Source organism: Oncorhynchus mykiss, chromosome 1, assembly GCF_013265735.2.
Source record: "Oncorhynchus mykiss isolate Arlee chromosome 1, USDA_OmykA_1.1, whole genome shotgun sequence".
Classification (NCBI taxonomy): domain Eukaryota; kingdom Metazoa; phylum Chordata; class Actinopteri; order Salmoniformes; family Salmonidae; genus Oncorhynchus; species Oncorhynchus mykiss.
In genome coordinates this window covers 62425562-62443549 of record NC_048565.1, presented here as the reverse complement: position 1 = coordinate 62443549, position 17988 = coordinate 62425562, and the positions used below count along the sequence as shown (strand labels likewise).

The window sequence follows — 17988 nt, the reverse complement described above, 5'->3', positions numbered from 1 at the left end:
ACATGCTACATAATTTTTTGTTTAATTTAACCTTTATTTATCTAGGCAAGTCAGTTCCGAACAAATTCTCATTTACAATGATGGCCTACCCCAGCCAAACCCAGATGATGCTGGGCCAATTGTGTGCCGCCCTATGGGACTCCTAATCACGGCTGGATGTGACACACTCTGGATTCTAACCAGTTTATTTAACTTTTATTTAACTAGGCAAGTCAGTTAAGACCAAATTCTTATTTTCAATGACGGCCTAGGAACAGTGGGTTAACGGCCTTGTTCAGGGGCAGAACGATAGATTTGTACCTTGTCAGCTCAGGGATTTGAACTTGCAAACTTTCGGTTACTAGTCCAACGCTCTAACCACTAGGCTACTGCCGCCCCAAGGGTAGTGCCTTAGACCATTGTGCCACTTGGGAGCCCGAGTGCTCATTGGCCATTGGACATAAAAATTACAGAAGTTGGAAATTGCAAATTCAACAATGAGTAGTTTGGAATGAATCAGTAGCTAACTGCAATTCAGTGGAGTAGGTATGTGGTCCAAGTCTGGGTTTAAGGGTCTCTTTTCCATGCTTAAAAGGATAAACATTCAACAACATGGGCCAGAAAAGGTTTAATACATTGGCCATGCTGTCAAACCAGCATGACTTCTGCCAGGTTCAAAACAACTGGAAACTTGGAACTGGGAAATCTCAGACATCAGTGAGTTCAAGACAACTGGGAACCCGGGAAAAAACTAGCTCCGACTGGGAAAATACGTTTTGAACAGTCATCCAACTCTGAATTCCAAGTCGGGAACTCGGGGCTCTTTCTAGAGCTCCGACCATAAGATCACTTGCGTCATGATTCAACCTGAGAGTTCCCAGTTGTCTTGAAAGCACCATAAATCCAAAGAATGGCAGACTTTGATGACAAAGTTGGATGACAAGGATCGCCGCGCCAACTTCCTGTTCAAGTGAGCACAGCACAACAAGGTGAGTCCAAAAATGTCTTGTGTGCTTCTGCAAAAATTATGTAATATGCTATGGTGATATGTATACTGTAGCTAATAAATACATATCAAGTGTATGTTGTCTAGTAAGTTGTTAGTAACCAATGTGCCTCACCCTAATAATTTGGCCCCTTTCCACCTGATTCTGACTTGCTGGTGCACATGTAGCCTATAGCCTGTTTTAAAGAAATGTAATCATCAAATATTGTAAGAGCTGCTTATATGCCCCCTTTATTTATCCTGCAGTTCTGACTTTGTGTACAGGGAGAATACTGTAAGAACGGCCCTTGTTCTGAATTCTGGTGCTGTACATTTCAAAAGTGCTGAACAAATAGTTATATTGACTACATCATCTTAGTTCGCTCAATAATGTCTTAATCGAAATTAAGGATGGTCTTTTATCCGCTCGTCATCACCGTATGCCATAGTGTGTACATCTCAATTGTCAGTAAAAACAAAATTTGTTTAAGCAAGTCAGCCATATCAGCTATGTTTTTTTGAAAGGCAGTAAATGAGGCTGAATTAACTGTTTCGCTGCCAGAAAAGGCTCCGCTGATAGTCAGGTGTAGCAGTGGTAATCATTCACAGCCAGGTGCTTTCAGGTGAGGGCGAAGGACACTGTGTACCTTGTCCCCTAGCTAACTAGCAGCCTCCTTCTTCGTGGTGGGGTTTTTCAGCGGTTGGCATCCACCGTTGGTGCATTACCGCCACCTACTGTGCTGGAGTGTTGGCCAGAGACAGCGCTAGCTGCCTCAATGGCTGTGGGCGCGGCATGTAGTAAGTGGTGCATAGTGGGCGCAGCATCTAGTGGGTGCGGCATGTAGTAACCACAGTCTGCAGATATACATTATTGTTATTTTCCAAACACATTCAATTTGGAGCTCGAGGTGATTTAGCCCTCCAATCGCTAGAGGGCATCCGAAGTTTGGGGGTGTCCGAAGTTGGGCGACAATTATCTAAGTTAGCTAGCACCACTATCTCTTGCTTGCTAGCTATGCATTGTTTTTTTGTTTTTTTTTATCATTCAAGAACAGTATTTGTTTGATTCTGTTGCAGTCTCCTGTCCTTGACATAATGTGGCCTTGAAGGCAAATAAAAGTACAATCATACCATTGTAAGTAATGACTGATTTAGTTAAAGTCCATTCAGTTAATCCATCTTTCCACAGATGCTACCAAGTCTGGATGTTTGTAATAAAGGAGGGAAACCATTGTACACGACCCCTGCCATCAAACATTACATTGTACAAAAGGCCACACTTTGCATCGCAAGTCATAACTTTTCAGGTAAATGCAGCAACATTACTTTAGACTTATGAATGCAATATGATCCTCAAAGTACACATTTCTTTGTAGAGATATACTTCTCAGGTAAACAAATACCCCTGACCATGTCAAGAGCACAGTCACGGTGCCAACCACACACCAATGCAGGAGGTGCCAACCATTTTAGCTGTCTGTAATGTGTCCATTAGGAACCCAACATTGCAGGTTTCCCAAGAGTGATGGCAAGGTGTTGGGTTTAGGATGGGGCTTGTAGCCTATTCTCTCATTGATCATCTGTTCCCGTGTCTTCCCATCCCCTGTTCCACTACCGGCTCCCACCATGTCACTCGACATCGCCACGCCAACAACATCCACCTCATCTCGCTGTTTCTTCCGACTCTCAAGCTCTTTCTTGACACTCTCAAACTCCTCCGTGTCATCCAACTTCAGCTCCAGACGGATGGGCTTTCTGCGCAGCATCTTCTACCACTAACGTTAGATTTTGTTGTTGTTTATTTTGGATAGTAGCTAGCCACGCTCTGTAGAATCCGGCATCCTAGCTATGTATAGTTGGGGGCACAGTGGGGCAGCTCGTGCTCATGTCGTGCCACTACGGGTGTGAATGGCTAGCTAGTGGCAATACTATCTAACAAAACACCAAACATTGTTTGGACTGTGTAGAGCAGGGCTCTCAGACACTGTTCCTAGTTACCTAGTCAGTAACCTAACGTAGCAGGCGTATCTAGTCTGTTATACCTACCCTTTTTTAAATAAACTGTCATTGTTATTGTAGCCTGCACATCTTACCTTTTTTCACAGCTGTCACAAATCCTGTTGTGCCCCGGCAACGTTGATTTTTTTGTACAATTCTATTTGCTTCCGTTTCGTTTCAACATTTTTGTGTTATTTTTGGCAAGTTGTCGGTATTATTTGTCCTTTTTTAAATAAAAAAAACATTGTAAGTACATCTGCGTTCCAATTTGCCCATAATTCTTGGAGTTCCTTTGAATGGTACAGTTTTGTGATACTCTCAACTCATCCTGTGGTATAAGCACATTCATAACTGTTTTATAACACCTCAAATTTATGTCACTTTACTTAAGGTGTCTGTGCACACTCTATAAGGGCATATGACATGGTTATGATGCCCATCATTCCATTCCATGTAATAAGGTGACACAGAGGTTGGTAAATTACATAACATCTGTTATGTAGACTTATGTAGCACCTAATAACATATGACATCAGTTGTCATGCAGACTGTATAACAGCAGTTGCTATTAACAGTTGGCTTTAGTGCATATAACAACAGGATAAAGATTTAACACCCATTATATCCAGTGACTCAACTATTTAAAACTGCTTATGATAGCTTATGACAAATGTTATAATGTGTTATATAGCTGTTATAAAAGCTTTATGAATGCATGCATAAGGACACCTATAGCAAAGTGTTACAGATTGTTTTGCTTAGTGTAAAAATGTGAAAATTGCACCCAGGTGATTAAAAAAAAACTGCTTTCAAGCATGAGTAACATGAGTGACAATTAACAATATTGCATTTCTGTGTATAGACATGACAACATGAATGTGTGTGTGTGTGTGTGTGTGTGTGTGTGTGTGTGTGTGTGTGTGTGTGTGTGTGTGTGTGTGTGCGTGCGTGTGCATGCGTGTGTGTGTCCGTTCTTTAGTAATCATATGTGAATGAAACTGAAGGCAAGGAGGTGCTAAGGAGCTGCTACAGAGGCAGCATGGTGAAGACATATTGACCCATAAATAGTTGTGATGTTATGAATGTATGACAAAACAGAATAAAGCCTGCATCTTCAAGACCCTCACCTCTGACCCTTCCAACAAAAAAAACAATTTAATCTTGCAGATATAAGCACCAAGCTTCTTCACGTTTATCCAGTTATGACCTATTTTGATGGCATTGCCTAGTGAAAGACCACTGACTGTTCAAAATAGCCAAACATGTTTTATTTATGGAGCTTTCAAGAAATAGAATTGCAAATTGCCTATTATATTCTATTATGTTTATGCACATTCTTGACTTGCATTTAAATTCACTCCTTGTATTTTATTATGATCCCCATTAGCCGACGTCAATGGCAACAGCTAGTCTTACTGGGCTCAGACTTATTGGGCTCAAATGTACTGTATGTAGTTCTGTCCTTGAGCTGTTCTTGTCTGTTGATGTTCTGTATTATGTCATGTTTCATGTTTCGTGTGGACCCCAGGAAGAGTAGCTGATGCTTTTGCAACAGCTAATGGGGATCCTAATAAAATAACAAATAACAAAAAAGACATTACCAAAGACAAGACAATATACATCCATTTAAAAACATTAGCATGTAGTGTACGTGTGTGTTTGCATCTATCAGTTACACATACACTACCACTAACAGTTTTAGAACACATACACATACACTACCACTAACAGTTTTAGAACACCTACTCATTCAAGAGTTTTTCTTTATTTTTTACAATTTACATTGTAGAATAATAGTGACGACATCAAAACTATTACGTAGCACATATGGTATAATATAGTAACCAGAAAAGTGTTAAACAAATCTAAATATATTTTATATTTGAGATTCTTCCAATAGCTACCCTTTGCCTTGATGACAGCTTTGCACACTCATGACATTCTCTCAACCAGCTTCATGAGGTAGTCACCTGGAATGCATTTCAATTAGCAGGTGTGCCTTCTTAAAAGTTAATTTGTGGAATTTCTTTCCTTATTAATGCGTTTGAGCCAAATAGTTGTGTTGTGACAAGGTAGGGGGGTATATCAAAGATAGCCCTATTTGGTAAAAGACCAAGTCCATATTATGGCAAGAACAAAGAGAAATGTCCATCATTACTTTAAGACATAAAGGTCAGTCAATACGGAACATTTCAAGACCTTTGAAAGTTTCTTCAAGTGCAGTCGCAAAAACCATCAAGTGCTATGATGAAACTGGCTCTCATGAGGACTGCCACAGGAATGGAAGACCCTGAGTTACCTCTGCTGCAGAGGATACGTTCATTAGAGTTACCAGCCTCGGAAATTGAAGCCCAAATAAATGCTTCACAGAGTTCAAGTAACATACACATCTCAACATCAACTGTTCAGAGGAGACTGTGTGAATCAGGCCTTCATGGTCGAATTGCTGCAAAGAAACCACTACTAAGGGACACCAATAATCTGGAGTCCAAATTTGAGATGTTTTGCTCCAACCGCTGTGTCTTTGTAAGACGCGGTGTGTGTGAAGGGATGATCTCTGCATGTAAAGCATGGAGGAGGAGGTGTTATGGTGTGGGGCTGCTTTGCTGGTGACACTGTATGTGATTTATTTAGAATTCAAGGCACACTTAACCAACATGGCTACCACAGCATTCTGCAGCGATACGCCATCCCATCTGGTTTTTCAACAGGACAATGACCAAACACATATCTAGGCTGTGCAAGGGCTATTTGACCAAGAATGAGAGTGATGGAGTGCTGCATCAGATGACCTGGCCTCCACAATCTCCTGACCTCAACCCAATTGAGATGGTTTGGGATGAGTCTGACCGCAGAGTGAATGAAAAGCAGCCAACAAGTGCTCAGCATATGTGGGAACTCCTTCAAGACTGTTGGAAAAGCATTCCAGGTAATACTGGTTGAGAGAATGCCAATAGTGTGCAAAGATGTCATCAAGATAAAGGGTGGCTATTTGAAGAATCTCAAATATAAAATATATTTAGATTTGTTTAACACTTTTCTGGTTACTACATGATTCCATATGTGTTATTTCATAGTTATGTCTTCACTATTAATCTACAATGTAGAAAATAGTACAAATAAATAAAAACCCTGGAATTAGTAGGTGTTCTAAAACTTTTGACCGGTAGTGTACGTCAGTATAAACACAAAAAAAAGTAGGTCACATGGGGAAGAGGCGTTGTGCCGTGAGGTATTTCTTTATTAATTGTTTATTTTATCAGGTTTGCTGTTCACTTGCGCTATATGGGATTGAAGGGAGTTCCATGCAATCATGGCTCTGTATAATAGAGTATGTTTCCTTGAATTTGTTCTGGACCTGGGGACTGTGAAAAGACCCCTGGTGGTATGCCTGGTGGGGTATTTGTGTTTAAGTTCACTGTACAAACAATATTAATGTTTGTTATTGAAACAAGAAGCAATGCAGTCAGTGTTTCCTGAACACTTAGCCAAGAGAGACTGGCATGCATATTGATATTAGCCCCGTGATTACAATAAAGAGCAAAACGTGCCGCTCTGTTCTGGGCCAGCTGCAGCTTAAGTAGGTCCTTCTTTGCAGCACTTGACCATATGACTGGCCAACAATCAAGATAAGCTAAAACTAGAGCCTGCAGGATCTGCTTTGTGGAGTGTGGTGTTTTAATCATGACAGTTTACAATTTAAGGTAACACCAAGTAATTTAGTCTCCTCAACTTGCTCAACAGCCAGACCATTCACCACCAGATTCAGCTGAGGTCCAGAACTTAGGGAATGATTTGTACAAAATATAATGCTCTTAGTTTTAGAGATGTTCAGGACCAGTTTATTACTGGCCGCCCATTCTAAAACTGACTGCAACTCTTTGCTTAGTGTTGCAGTGATTTCACTAGCTGTGGTGTCTGACACATATAGGGTTGAATCATTGGCATGGACACACAGGATTCGCTTAATGCCAGTGGCAGGTCATTGGTAAAAATAGAAAAGAGTAGAGGGCCAAGAGAGCTGTCCTGTGATACACCATAATTCACATGTTTAACATCAGAGAAGCTTCCATTAAAGAAAACACTCCGTGTTGTATTTGATTGATAGCTCTGAATCCATGACATGGCAGAGGTTGAAAGGCCATAACACATAACTTTTTTTCAAAAACATGGTCAATAATATCAAAGGCTGCACTGAAATCTAACAGTACAGCTCCCACAATCTTCTCATCTGACATTTGTGTCAGTGCAGTACATGTTGAGTGCCCTTCTCTATAAGCATGCTGAAAGTCTGTTGTTAATTTGTTCACAGAGAAATAGCATTGTATTTGGTCAAACACATTTATTTTCCAACAGTTTGCTAAGAGCTGGCAGCAAGCTGATAGGTCAGCTTTTAGAACCAGTAAAGACCACTTTACTATTCTTAGGTAAATCATTGATAACAGCAACAGTATTTCATTTTCATTAGCCAGTAATGTGTTTTGCTCACTTATTGCCCCCTATTGACAGTCTCAGTCCACTTCCATACGTACTGTAGTTGAAGTTTTATTCCATTTCCTGCTATCTCTGTCATAGACCTAGATCTCAGTCCCCTTATCTAGCTAGATCTGTTGAACGCGAGGTAACTCGTTAAGATACAAATGACTGTTACTGTCCGTCAGAGATGCAGTGTGGACTTAGAACTTTGTCAATGAGTAAGTGTTTGTCTCTTAGCTACCACTACTGTCATGTGCAAGTTACGTTGTAGACCGAACTTCAAAGTCACATTTTAGGTAGGTAGACGCGAAAATGCCACTGCAAGAGGCCACGGAGAAGGAGTCGTTGAATTTTAATCAACTGTGCACGTTTGAGAGCTTCGAGGAAGTTTGGAGTCATTACGGTTATAAAAGTGACTTCAAAGACGTAATAGAACGGGAGTTCTCAAGGACTAAAGGTACAGTACTTTTGCCTGGGGCTTCAATCACAGCGCCAAGCGTGTTTTAAAGTTAGCAAATCAACTTATGCTGATTCAACGCAAACCGGTGCGACACATTGTAACACAGGACTACTGTTTTTGTTGTTGTGTGCTTATGGCAATACGTCTACTTACCACTAAGTGGTGCAAGTGTTGTTATTCGATGCACATAAGTGATTAGCCACAAAGAAACTCATTCCTAAGATTTCTCAAATTTCAAAACCAACTTTTTTGACAGGTATTACATACCTGGACCATGCTGGAACAACGCTATACCCTGAGTCACTGGTGAGAGAATTCTATCAGGATATCTCCAGGAATGTATATGGTGAGTCTTTCCTCACATACCAAATATAATTAGGTTCAACTGATATAATGTGCTGATTTGTTAAAAGTGTAAAAAAGAAGACATAATTCTATTAAAGGGGCAATCTGTAATTGCTACAATCATTTTTGGACTGTTTATGTAAACGATGCCCTTGTTTTCATTAACGAGTTAAGTATTGGCCATTGCATGTCAATTGTATTACCATTCAAGCATATAATTAACACTGTCTATTGAGAATTGACCTGTTTAAAGTTGTATGCCAGGTTTAGGGCAGGTCCTTTTAGGATCCCTGTTCTCTGTGTTCATGGAGAGCTGTTTGTTGAGGTAACATTTGAGTCATTTAGCAGATGCTGTTATCCATAGCAACTTGCAGGAGCAATTATGGTTACGTGCCTTGCACAAGGGCACATCGACAGATTCTTCACCTCGTCATCTCAGAGATTCAAACCAGCGACCTGTCAATTACTGGTCCTACGCTCTTAACCGCTAGGCCCTACGCTCTTTACCTCTTCCAAACTCAGATGTGTGAGTTTATGGGCGTTTTGCCCTGTGTTTAATATATTTATTTTTTAAAGTATTTTTGTCAACTATTTTTCCTAATACACTTTTTAAATACTCAACTTTGTATCCAGTCTTCTTCAGCACTTCCTGCACTGTAAATAAATGCCTCCTATTTTTGCACGTGAACCTACTCTGAGACTGTTGTTGCGCCACATCAATTAAATAGGCTGCCGGGTCCTCTATTGACCTCCTTTCAAAGGCTGGTATTCCATCGTACTTGCCTTTGTGTTTTCTGTTTGTTTGTTTATTTATATCTATATACACACACACACACACAGTTAAAGTTGGAAGTTTACATACACTTAGGTTGGAGTCATTAAAACTTGTTTTTCAACCACTCCACAAATGTATTTGTTAACAAACTATAGTCGGTTAGGACATCTACTTTGCGCATGACACAAGTCATTTTTCCAACATTTGTTTACAGACAGATTATTTCACAATTGTTTTTGCACAAGTTTGATTGTTCATTGGGAGCAATTTCCAAACGCCTGAAGGTACCACAGACATCTGTACAAACAATAGTACGCAAGTATAAACACCATGGGACCACGCAGCCGTCATACCGTTCAGGAAGGAGACACGTTCTGTCTCCTAGAGTTGAACGTACTTTGGTGCGAAAAGTGCAAATCAATCCCAGAACAACAGCAAAGGACCTTGTGAAGATGCTTTAGGAAACAGGTACAAAAGTATCTATATCAACAGTAAAGGGAGTCCTATTTCGACATAACCTGAAAGGCCGCTCAGCAAGGAAGAAGCCACTGCTCCAAAACTGCCATAAAAAAGCCAGACTACGGTTTGCAACTGCACATGGGGACACATCTGGTCTGATGAAACAAATATAACTGTTTGGCATTAATGACCATCGTTATATTTGGAGGATAAAGGTGTAGGTTAGCATGCCGAAGAACACTATCCCAACCGTGAAGTACGGCTGTGGCAGCATCATGTTGTGGTGGTGCTTTGCTGCAGGAGGGACTGGTGCACTTCACAAAATAGATGGCGTCATGAGGACGGAAAATTCTGTGGATATATTGAAGCAACATCTCAAGACATCAGTCAGGAAGTTAAAACTTGGGTCGCAAATGGGTCTTCTAAATGTACAATGACCCCAAGCATACGTCCAAAGTTGTGGCTAAATGGCTTAAGGACAACAAAGTCAAGGTATTGGAGTGATCATCACAAAGCCCTGACCTCAATCCAATAGAAGATTTTTGGGCAGAACTGAAAAAGCTTGTGTGAGCAAGGAGGCCTACAAACCTGCCTCAGTTACACCAGCTCTGTCAGGAGGAATGGGCCAAAATTAACCCAACTTATTGTGGGAAGCTTGTGGAAGGCTATCCAAAACATTAAAGTTAAACTACTAATTGAGTGCATGTAAACTTCTGACCCACTGGGAATGTGATGAAAGAAATAAAAGCTGAAATAAATAATTCTCTCTACTATTATTCTGAGATTTCACATTCTTAAAATAAAGTGGTGATCCTAACTGACCTAAGACAGGGGATTTTTACTATGATTAAATGTCAGGAATTGTGAAAAACTGAGTTTAAATGTATTTGGCTAAGGTGTATGTAAACTTCTAACTTCAGCTGTATATATGAATACTCCTGTATCCTGATTTTAATATTATTTTAATATTTTTGTCTTTAGGCAACCCTCACAGCCATAACCCCAGCAGCAGACTGACGCATGACACAGTAGAGCATGTCAGATACAGGTAGCTAAAGCCTCTCCTTTCGCAGAAAGAAGTTCTCATCATTATTCCACCCGAATGAATGTGACTGTGTGAACCCTTATTTGTGCCCTGCTATTGAGGATATGTCCTGAACAGAAATTTATTTTCTTGCAGGATATTGCAGCATTTTAACACCACTCCTGACAAATACTCTGTGATTTTCACCTCTGGCTGTACGGCAGCTCTCAAATTAGTCGCTGAGAGCTTTCCCTGGAGGCCTCCCACTGCTACGGAGCCAGCCAGTCAGTTCTGCTATCTGACTGATAACCATACCTCGGTGGTCGGCATCAGAGGAGTTACTTCAGCACTGGGAGTGGTTTCTCTACCTGTCTCCCCCGAGGAGATAGAGGCCAGAGCCAGAGATGTAGCCCAGAGTGAATGCAGCAGTTGCCAGACACCACACCTCTTCTGTTATCCAGCACAGAGCAATTTCTCTGGCAGAAAGTACTCCCTGGGTTACGTGAGGGGCATCCAGGCGAGGAAGCTCTACCCAGCGTGTGACAGCCAGGGCCGGTGGTTTGTCGTGTTGGATGCTGCCTCTTTTGCTAGCTGCTCTCCGCTGGATTTGCAGGAGCACCCAGCGGACTTTGTTCCCTTCTCCTTCTATAAGATGTTTGGCTTCCCCACAGGTTTAGGGGCTCTTCTGGTCCGGAATGACACAGCTGCCCTCCTAAGAAAAGCATACTTTGGTGGGGGGACAGCAGCGGCCTACCTAGCGGGGGAGAACTATTACGTGCCAACGCCAAATATGGCTAACCGGTAAACTGTTCCATGAGCCTTGAAATTACATTATGGATGTGAATGCACACGCATTCTTTATGAAGTTGAATGAGCCTGGCTTAGAGAGGATAATATTGTATTGTTTGATACATTTTTTTGGTGATAAACCTTGTTTGTCGTCTGATTTTAAGGTTTGAAGATGGCACCGTCTCTTTCCTGGACATCATTGCTCTAAATCATAGTTTTGACGCTCTACACACACTCACAGGTATGTACATATGAATAATTTAAAGGCACGGATGGAACAAAGCGAAGTTGCTCATATATTGCATCAGTATCATCTGCCATTACACTAAGTGTCAAAGTAAGACCTATGCATTCAAAAATAATTCCATTGGTCGAGTGGTTGTTCATTACATCAATATGACAAATCTTTTGAACATCAGTAAGGAATGGACCAATATTCTACAGAGATTGAATTGAGTCAATAAAACCTTTTTAAACTATTGTATTGTAACCTTGTTTCCTTGTTTTCGCCTTCAGGAGGCATGGACAAGGTCCAGCTGCATACATTTGGTTTAGCACGCTATACTTACATGTTGCTGTCTAGCCTTTGCCATGGCAACGGACAACCAGTTGCTCAGATATACTCCGACAGCGAGTTTGAGAACCCGAGCACGCAGGGAGCCATCCTCAACTTCAATTTGACGGACTGTCACGGACAAATAGTTGGATACTCTCAGGTTCACTCAAATGAGCCTATTTGATGCACTGCACCCTACAGTGTTTGCATTTAGTATTTTCGCACATCCAAATATATGTTAAAGAGGACTTTTAAGTCGATTCATAATGAACATAGCCTGGGTATTATGAATGCAATAAAAAAAAGTCTCATATTTCTGCTGATTGATAAACATTTCTAACCATTTTCCTTTTCCTCTTCTCAGGTGGACAAACTGGCTAGTCTTTTCAATATCCATGTGCGGACAGGTTGCTTCTGCAACACCGGTGCCTGTCAGCTCTTCCTTGGCACCACCAATCAAGACGTGAAGAGCAACCTACAGGTGCGTAGTGAATTTGAGGTGGCATTGCGCATGTGTTTGTGCAAAAGACGATAAAAGACAATGTAGATAATTATTGATCCTAATATACTGTTGTCCTCTCCTGTTTTCTTCAAGGCGGGTCATGTCTGTGGAGACGACGTAGACCTGGTTAATGGTCGTCCAACAGGATCTGTACGCGTATCCTTCGGCTACATGTCAACCTTCCGGGACTGCCAAAACTTCTTGAACTTCATCGTGGACTGCTTTGTGGAGAAACCAGTCGAAGTGGACCAAGTGAAACTAGAAAGACTGAAATCGAACACCTCTTCTCGAGGTTCCAGTCAGTGTCTGCTTACTGTGCTTACCAATGGGGAACCTAAACACATAGACAATAGAGAGCATGCCTCTACAGATCCAGTTGTGAACGAATGTGGAGGCAAGGCCATCACCAAGGAAGCAAAGAGCCAAGGGAAGGCCCAGTATCTGACTAATATCTACATATATCCAATCAAATCCTGTGCAGCGTTTGAGGTTTGTGCACATTTCTCTTTCAGTATTGTTTTGCTCTCATTTAAATCTACAATGCAAATTATGATCGTTCTCCAATACCCATGTTATGTTTGGAATAAAGTCTACCTGTTGTTGGATATTTGTGGAAAGAATGACTATTTCATCAACTAAACACAATTGCAATGCGTGTTTGCCTATCAGTATACTGTGTCAATTGACTTCTTACTTCTTCTGTGTTGTTAATTGTGATGTGTGGTTATGCAGGTGACTGACTGGCCAGTGTGCCCTCTGGGACTGCTCCATGACCGGGGCTGGATGGTGGTGAATGGTAATGGAGTGTGTCTGAACCAAAAGAGAGAACCACGCTTATGCCTCATTCATCCGCAGATCTACCTGCCCTCGAACACACTGCTCCTGCAGGCCTCAGGTCAGACATTATAAATATATAGTCTTTTTTTTGTGTGACAATCCAGGAGTCTTTATTCAGCAGCACCGCTCACATACATTTCAGTCATACATAAAAATAAAAATAAACTCTTCTAAAGGAGTTCCTCTTATCTTTCAGGAATGGACACAATTTCTGTCCCTTTGGAAAACCACAATGAGCCACACCAGAGTCATGGGGTGTGTCAAAGCAAGTTGTGTGGTGACAGGTGAGTTAAAAAAATATATATATTATAATTAATAATAATTAAACTAGCTATGTCTTTGTAGAAAATCTATATACTAGGCTTGAAAGACATGTATGATCAGTGTCGGGAATGACATACAGTATTTATTATGATCCATTTTTTTTCATAGTCATTGGTCTACCAGAAGTCTGCCACTTTGACTTCAGGAAAAACGCCAAGGGGGATGAATGCTTTTGCAAGGCACTGTATTTGACCATCACCTTGATTCAGAAATGTTGTAGTGGTTGTTATTGTATTCTCTCCTTCCCAAGGGTGCAAACAGTAGATTGTGGCGATGAAGCTGCATCATGGCTCTCAGAATTCCTTGGACAGCCTTGTCGTCTGATAAGGCAAAGTCCTGATTTCATTCGCAACATGAAAAAGGGCCATGAAAAAGGTGAAATGGAGATGTCCTTGGTAAACTTAAGTTCAGATACCATACTAGGGTGTCCATCATAATGGTTTCTTCAGTAATTCCTATTGTCTGCAAAAATCTATTTTGTATGCATGAATGTTGGAATTTGCTTTACCCCAATGGGATTTCTTTGGTCTCTTTAATTCATAATGATTTAGACTTTTTTGTCATTGCCCCAGGGGTCTTGTCCACTGCCCTCTCCTTGGTGAATGAAGCCCAGTACTTAATGATCAACCATGCCAGTGTTGATTTGCTTCAGAGACACATCACCAGCAGGTATAGTATAACATGTTATATTGCCTACGGGCCTCACACATTCCTGGTGGAGCCCATTTTAAAATTTGTGACATACTAAATTATACAGTATGTAGGCCTAGTGAATTACATGTACAAAGATCATCATAGGTAAACCTTTTGTTATTGATTAATGTGAGCCAGCCTTTTTTCTTGTTCCTTGTGGTTTATCTAACAACTATGGGACAGACAGGAGTCCTCTGACCATCAGCCTCTTGACATCCATGAGCTTGTTAGTCGGTTTCGTGCCAATTTAGTCATCTCTGGATTGGAGCCATTTGAGGAAGATGATTGGTCACACTTGATTATTGGAAACACCCATTTCCAGGTGAGGAAGCAGATTGGCTTTCATATATGGTGACACGTATTACTGAAATGGCAACAAAAATCTTTAACTGCATCAACTCTTTGTGATATGACGTGAAGGTGGCAGGTCGGTGTGGCAGATGCCAGATTATTGGGGTTGATCAGAACACAGGAGCCAAGACCAAAGAGCCTCTTCTGTCTCTCTCTGCCTATCGCAAGGGGAAGGTCAGTGGGGGGAGGTTGCGTTTAATTTCAAAGTGTGACAATATGTTCCAGGGTTGGTGTGTTGAGTTTTGAGATAGTCCCTATCCCATGACACGTTATCTGACTTACTACTGGGTCGACTGCATTTGCAACGGTCCGTGTCATTGACCTTAGACTAGAGGTAGGTAGAGTACATAAAACAAACGAGCATTAACTGACAAGGAAAACACACAGCAGAGTATTCGATATACAGTATCCCTTATCCCAGAAGGACCCCATTTTGGATACATTTTTAGGCTTGTTGTTTGTTGTTCTCACTACCGTTTTGGCCATTCTGTGAGTATGCTGTAAATGTGTTGTGATTTTGTTTTTTAGGTGACCTTTGGTGTGTACCTTGTCCACCAATCACTGGATGGCTCTAATGCAACCCTATCTGTTGGCGCTCCTGTAATGTCTCAATGGTCAGGATAAGGTTACCATTTACAGATGTTTTTATATGTCTGGACTCAAAATTATTTTAAGCAAACATGGTTAGGTTTCCATTTTATCTTAAGTGTCTGCATATTGTAGGAAGACAACCCAGGTAATCACAGAGCTCATACAGACCAACGTGTAAATCAATTATATATGTATGTGTATGTATATGTATATATATGTATATGTATGTATATATATGTATATATGTGTATATGTATATATGTATATTTGTGTATATATATATATATATATATATATGTATATGTATATGTATATGTATATATATATATATATATATATATGTATATGTATATATGTATGTATATGTATATATGTGTGTGTGTATAAATTGAGTGTGTTTGCCCTCCCAAAGAACGTTTTTTATCTTTACCAGGGTGCCAACTTAAAAAAGCAATCACACCGTTCTCAATCATGTTGCATCCCCTCTGTTCCTGAACCCAGTTAGAAAGACTGGGGACTTGCCTTAAAATCATTTGTATTAAATTCATTGGAGAACATTACTTTAGGAAAGTAATGCCTTCCCTTTTTTTGAAAGTTCCACAATAAGCATCCTGCTCCTGACCTAGGATTATGATGGGTTTTCCATTTACCACACTCCCCGCAGTGTATCCCAGCTTCCTTGCACTTGGCTTCCAATTTATCCAAACATGATTGAGTCCGGTGGCAGTGTCCCATCCAGATGTTCTGCTTGCCTGGCAGCCCTGTGAATGCACTTCCCACATATCTGACAGGTAGCTGCATTTGAACAATAGAAAGTCATTGGTGCTTGTTGGAGTTGCCATGGAGAAGAGAGAACACCCTCTTGACATCTGTGAAATACATTTAAGAGGTTCATAATACAGACATTAGCTAGGCCTTGGAATTACACTATGCAGCTGAAATTGACAAAATGCTATAATATCAAAGGTTTTTGACTGCTGCTCACACCATGGTATTTGCCAATATGCAGTGCAAAGCTTTCTAATGTGCGATACAAACACTTATGGAAGTATGGAATATCACACTGATTACCTTAGACATATTGTCACAGAAGAATAGTTCTCACTTTTTGTCAGTAGCCTCACAATATATAAAAAATAAGAAACAAATACGTTATTTACATACAGTCAAGTTTGGACACACCTACTCAAGGATTTTTACTATTTTCTACATTGTAGAATAATAGTGAAGACATCAAAACTATGAAATAACACATGGAAACATATAGTAACCAAAAGTGTTGATGACAGCTTTGCACATTCTTGGCATTCTCTCAACCAGCTTCACCTGGAATGCTTTTCCAACAGTCTTGAAGGATTTCCCACATATGCTGAGAACTTGCTGGCTGCTTTTCCTTCACTCTGCGGTCCAACTCATACCAAACCATCTCAATTGGGTTGAGATCGGGTGATTGTGGTGGCCTCGTCATCTGATGCACCCCTTACACAGCCTGTAGGTGTGTCATTGTCCTGTTGAAAAACAAATGCTAGTCCCACTAAGCGCAAACCAGATGGGATGGCATATCGCTGCAGAATGCTGTGGTAGACATCCTGGTTAAGTGTGCCTTGAATTCTAAATAAATCACAAACAGTGTCACCAGCAAAGCACCTCCACACCATCACATCCTCCTCCTAATTCACGGTGGGTACCACGCATGCGGAGATATTCCGTTCACCTACTCTGCGTCTCACAAAGACACGGCGGTAGGAACCAAAAATCTCAAATTTGGACTCATCATACCAAAGGACAGATTTCCACTGGTATCCAAGATGGCGTCTGTTTTTTTTTCCTAAAGTATTTCTATTTACCTCCGAACTGCAGTACCTCAACTGAATCAGCTAACCACTGCTAGCGGTCGTACAATGTGTTTCAAACCAGAGCATACCGGACCTATTTTTCACTCCATATCCCCGAATTCCTACCACAAACTCTGAACCTTTTCATCTGGATCATCACAGCTAGCCAACAGCAACCCGGGTTGACTACTCCTACTTCCGTCCCGGAGCTAGGAGCTACAATATCCTTCTACTGCCGGTACAGGGCACGGAACCCCACCAATCTTCTACCGACTGGAATACCTACATAATCTACCCGAGGATTTCAACAGGCCCCTCAGGCGCGACGCCCACTGACGGCCCATTCTGCTAACCTGCTAGGCCTGCTAACTACCTAGAGCTACTTGAAACCCTACTAACTCCACGACTGGTCTATCGACGTCACCACACGAAGAGGCAAAAAGCTCGACCTGTTTTGGCACAGACCTAGATAGTATGATAGCACTGCAGTAGATTGCAGCTCCGCACCCTTCGGCAGTTCTATCTTGACAAAAAATGTTGTAGTTGGGGATGGAAATTTCAGGATTCAGACACGGCTAGAACATCAGGATTGGTGGAGTGTGCTAAAGCAGTGAATAAAGCAAACTTAGGGAGGAGGCTTCTGATGTTAACATGCATGAAACCAAGGCTTTTACGGTTACAGAGTTCAACAAATGAGAGTGCCTGGGGAATAGGTGTGATGCTGGGGACTACAGGGCCTGAGTTAACCTCTACATCACCAGAGGAAGAGAGGAGGAGTATGATAAGGGTACTGCTAAAGGCTGTAAGAACTGGTTGTCTAGTGTGTTGGGAACAGATAATTAAAGGGGAAGATTTCTGGGCGTGGTAGAATAGATTCAGGGCATAATGTACAGACAAGGGTATGGTAGGATGTGAATACAGTGGGGGTAAACCTAGGCATTGAGTGACGATGAGAGAGCTTGCATCTCTGGAGACACCAGCTAAGCCAGGTGAGATCTCTATGTGCGGG

General features: G+C 41.2%; 3 protein-coding genes across 5 annotated transcripts in view; 1 reads left to right on the top strand and 2 right to left on the bottom strand.

The window, feature by feature from the left end:
* The window catches only part of LOC110526533 (poly(rC)-binding protein 3), a 57630-nt gene extending 49362 nt beyond the window's left edge, over positions 1-8268 (bottom strand). The window contains exon 1 of the mRNA XM_036982186.1: positions 8166-8268. The gene's annotated coding sequence lies outside the window, so the exon portion shown is untranslated. The remainder of the gene's footprint in view (positions 1-8165) is intronic.
* Positions 2419-2786, bottom strand: LOC118965226 (anaphase-promoting complex subunit CDC26-like). Its single transcript, XM_036982214.1, has one exon. The coding sequence runs from the start codon at positions 2728-2730 to the stop codon at positions 2434-2436; it is 297 nt and encodes a 98-aa protein (XP_036838109.1). The 5' UTR covers positions 2731-2786; the 3' UTR covers positions 2419-2433.
* On the top strand, positions 7470-15704 carry LOC110526526 (molybdenum cofactor sulfurase). 3 transcript variants are annotated; one of them, XM_021607568.2, is made up of 15 exons: positions 7470-7895; positions 8155-8244; positions 10459-10525; positions 10658-11302; positions 11455-11531; positions 11807-12006; positions 12211-12327; positions 12442-12837; positions 13081-13243; positions 13382-13469; positions 13760-13884; positions 14082-14178; positions 14386-14524; positions 14623-14727; positions 15082-15704. In XM_021607568.2, exons 1-15 carry the CDS (start codon positions 7751-7753, stop codon positions 15175-15177), a joined length of 2550 nt encoding a protein of 849 aa, XP_021463243.2. In that variant the 5' UTR covers positions 7470-7750; the 3' UTR covers positions 15178-15704. The 3 variants fall into 3 exon arrangements, with proteins under 3 accessions (XP_021463243.2, XP_036838052.1, XP_036838047.1); XM_036982157.1 differs by lacking the exon at positions 7470-7895 and adding an exon at positions 8592-8769; XM_036982152.1 differs by lacking the exon at positions 7470-7895 and adding an exon at positions 8589-8769.
* The last annotated feature ends 2284 nt before the right edge of the window (positions 15705-17988 follow it).

Bases quoted from the DNA above. Each gene is read 5' to 3' on its own strand.
- LOC118965226 (XM_036982214.1), bottom strand. From the start codon at position 2,730: ATGCTGCGCAGAAAGCCCATCCGTCTGGAGCTGAAGTTGGATGACACG.
- LOC110526526 (XM_021607568.2), top strand. From the start codon at position 7,751: ATGCCACTGCAAGAGGCCACGGAGAAGGAGTCGTTGAATTTTAATCAA. The intron at 12,328-12,441 runs GTGCGTAGTGAA...GTTTTCTTCAAG, and splicing joins ACGTGAAGAGCAACCTACAG to GCGGGTCATGTCTGTGGAGA. The intron at 13,470-13,759 runs GTGAGTTAAAAA...CTCCTTCCCAAG, and splicing joins AGCAAGTTGTGTGGTGACAG to GGTGCAAACAGTAGATTGTG.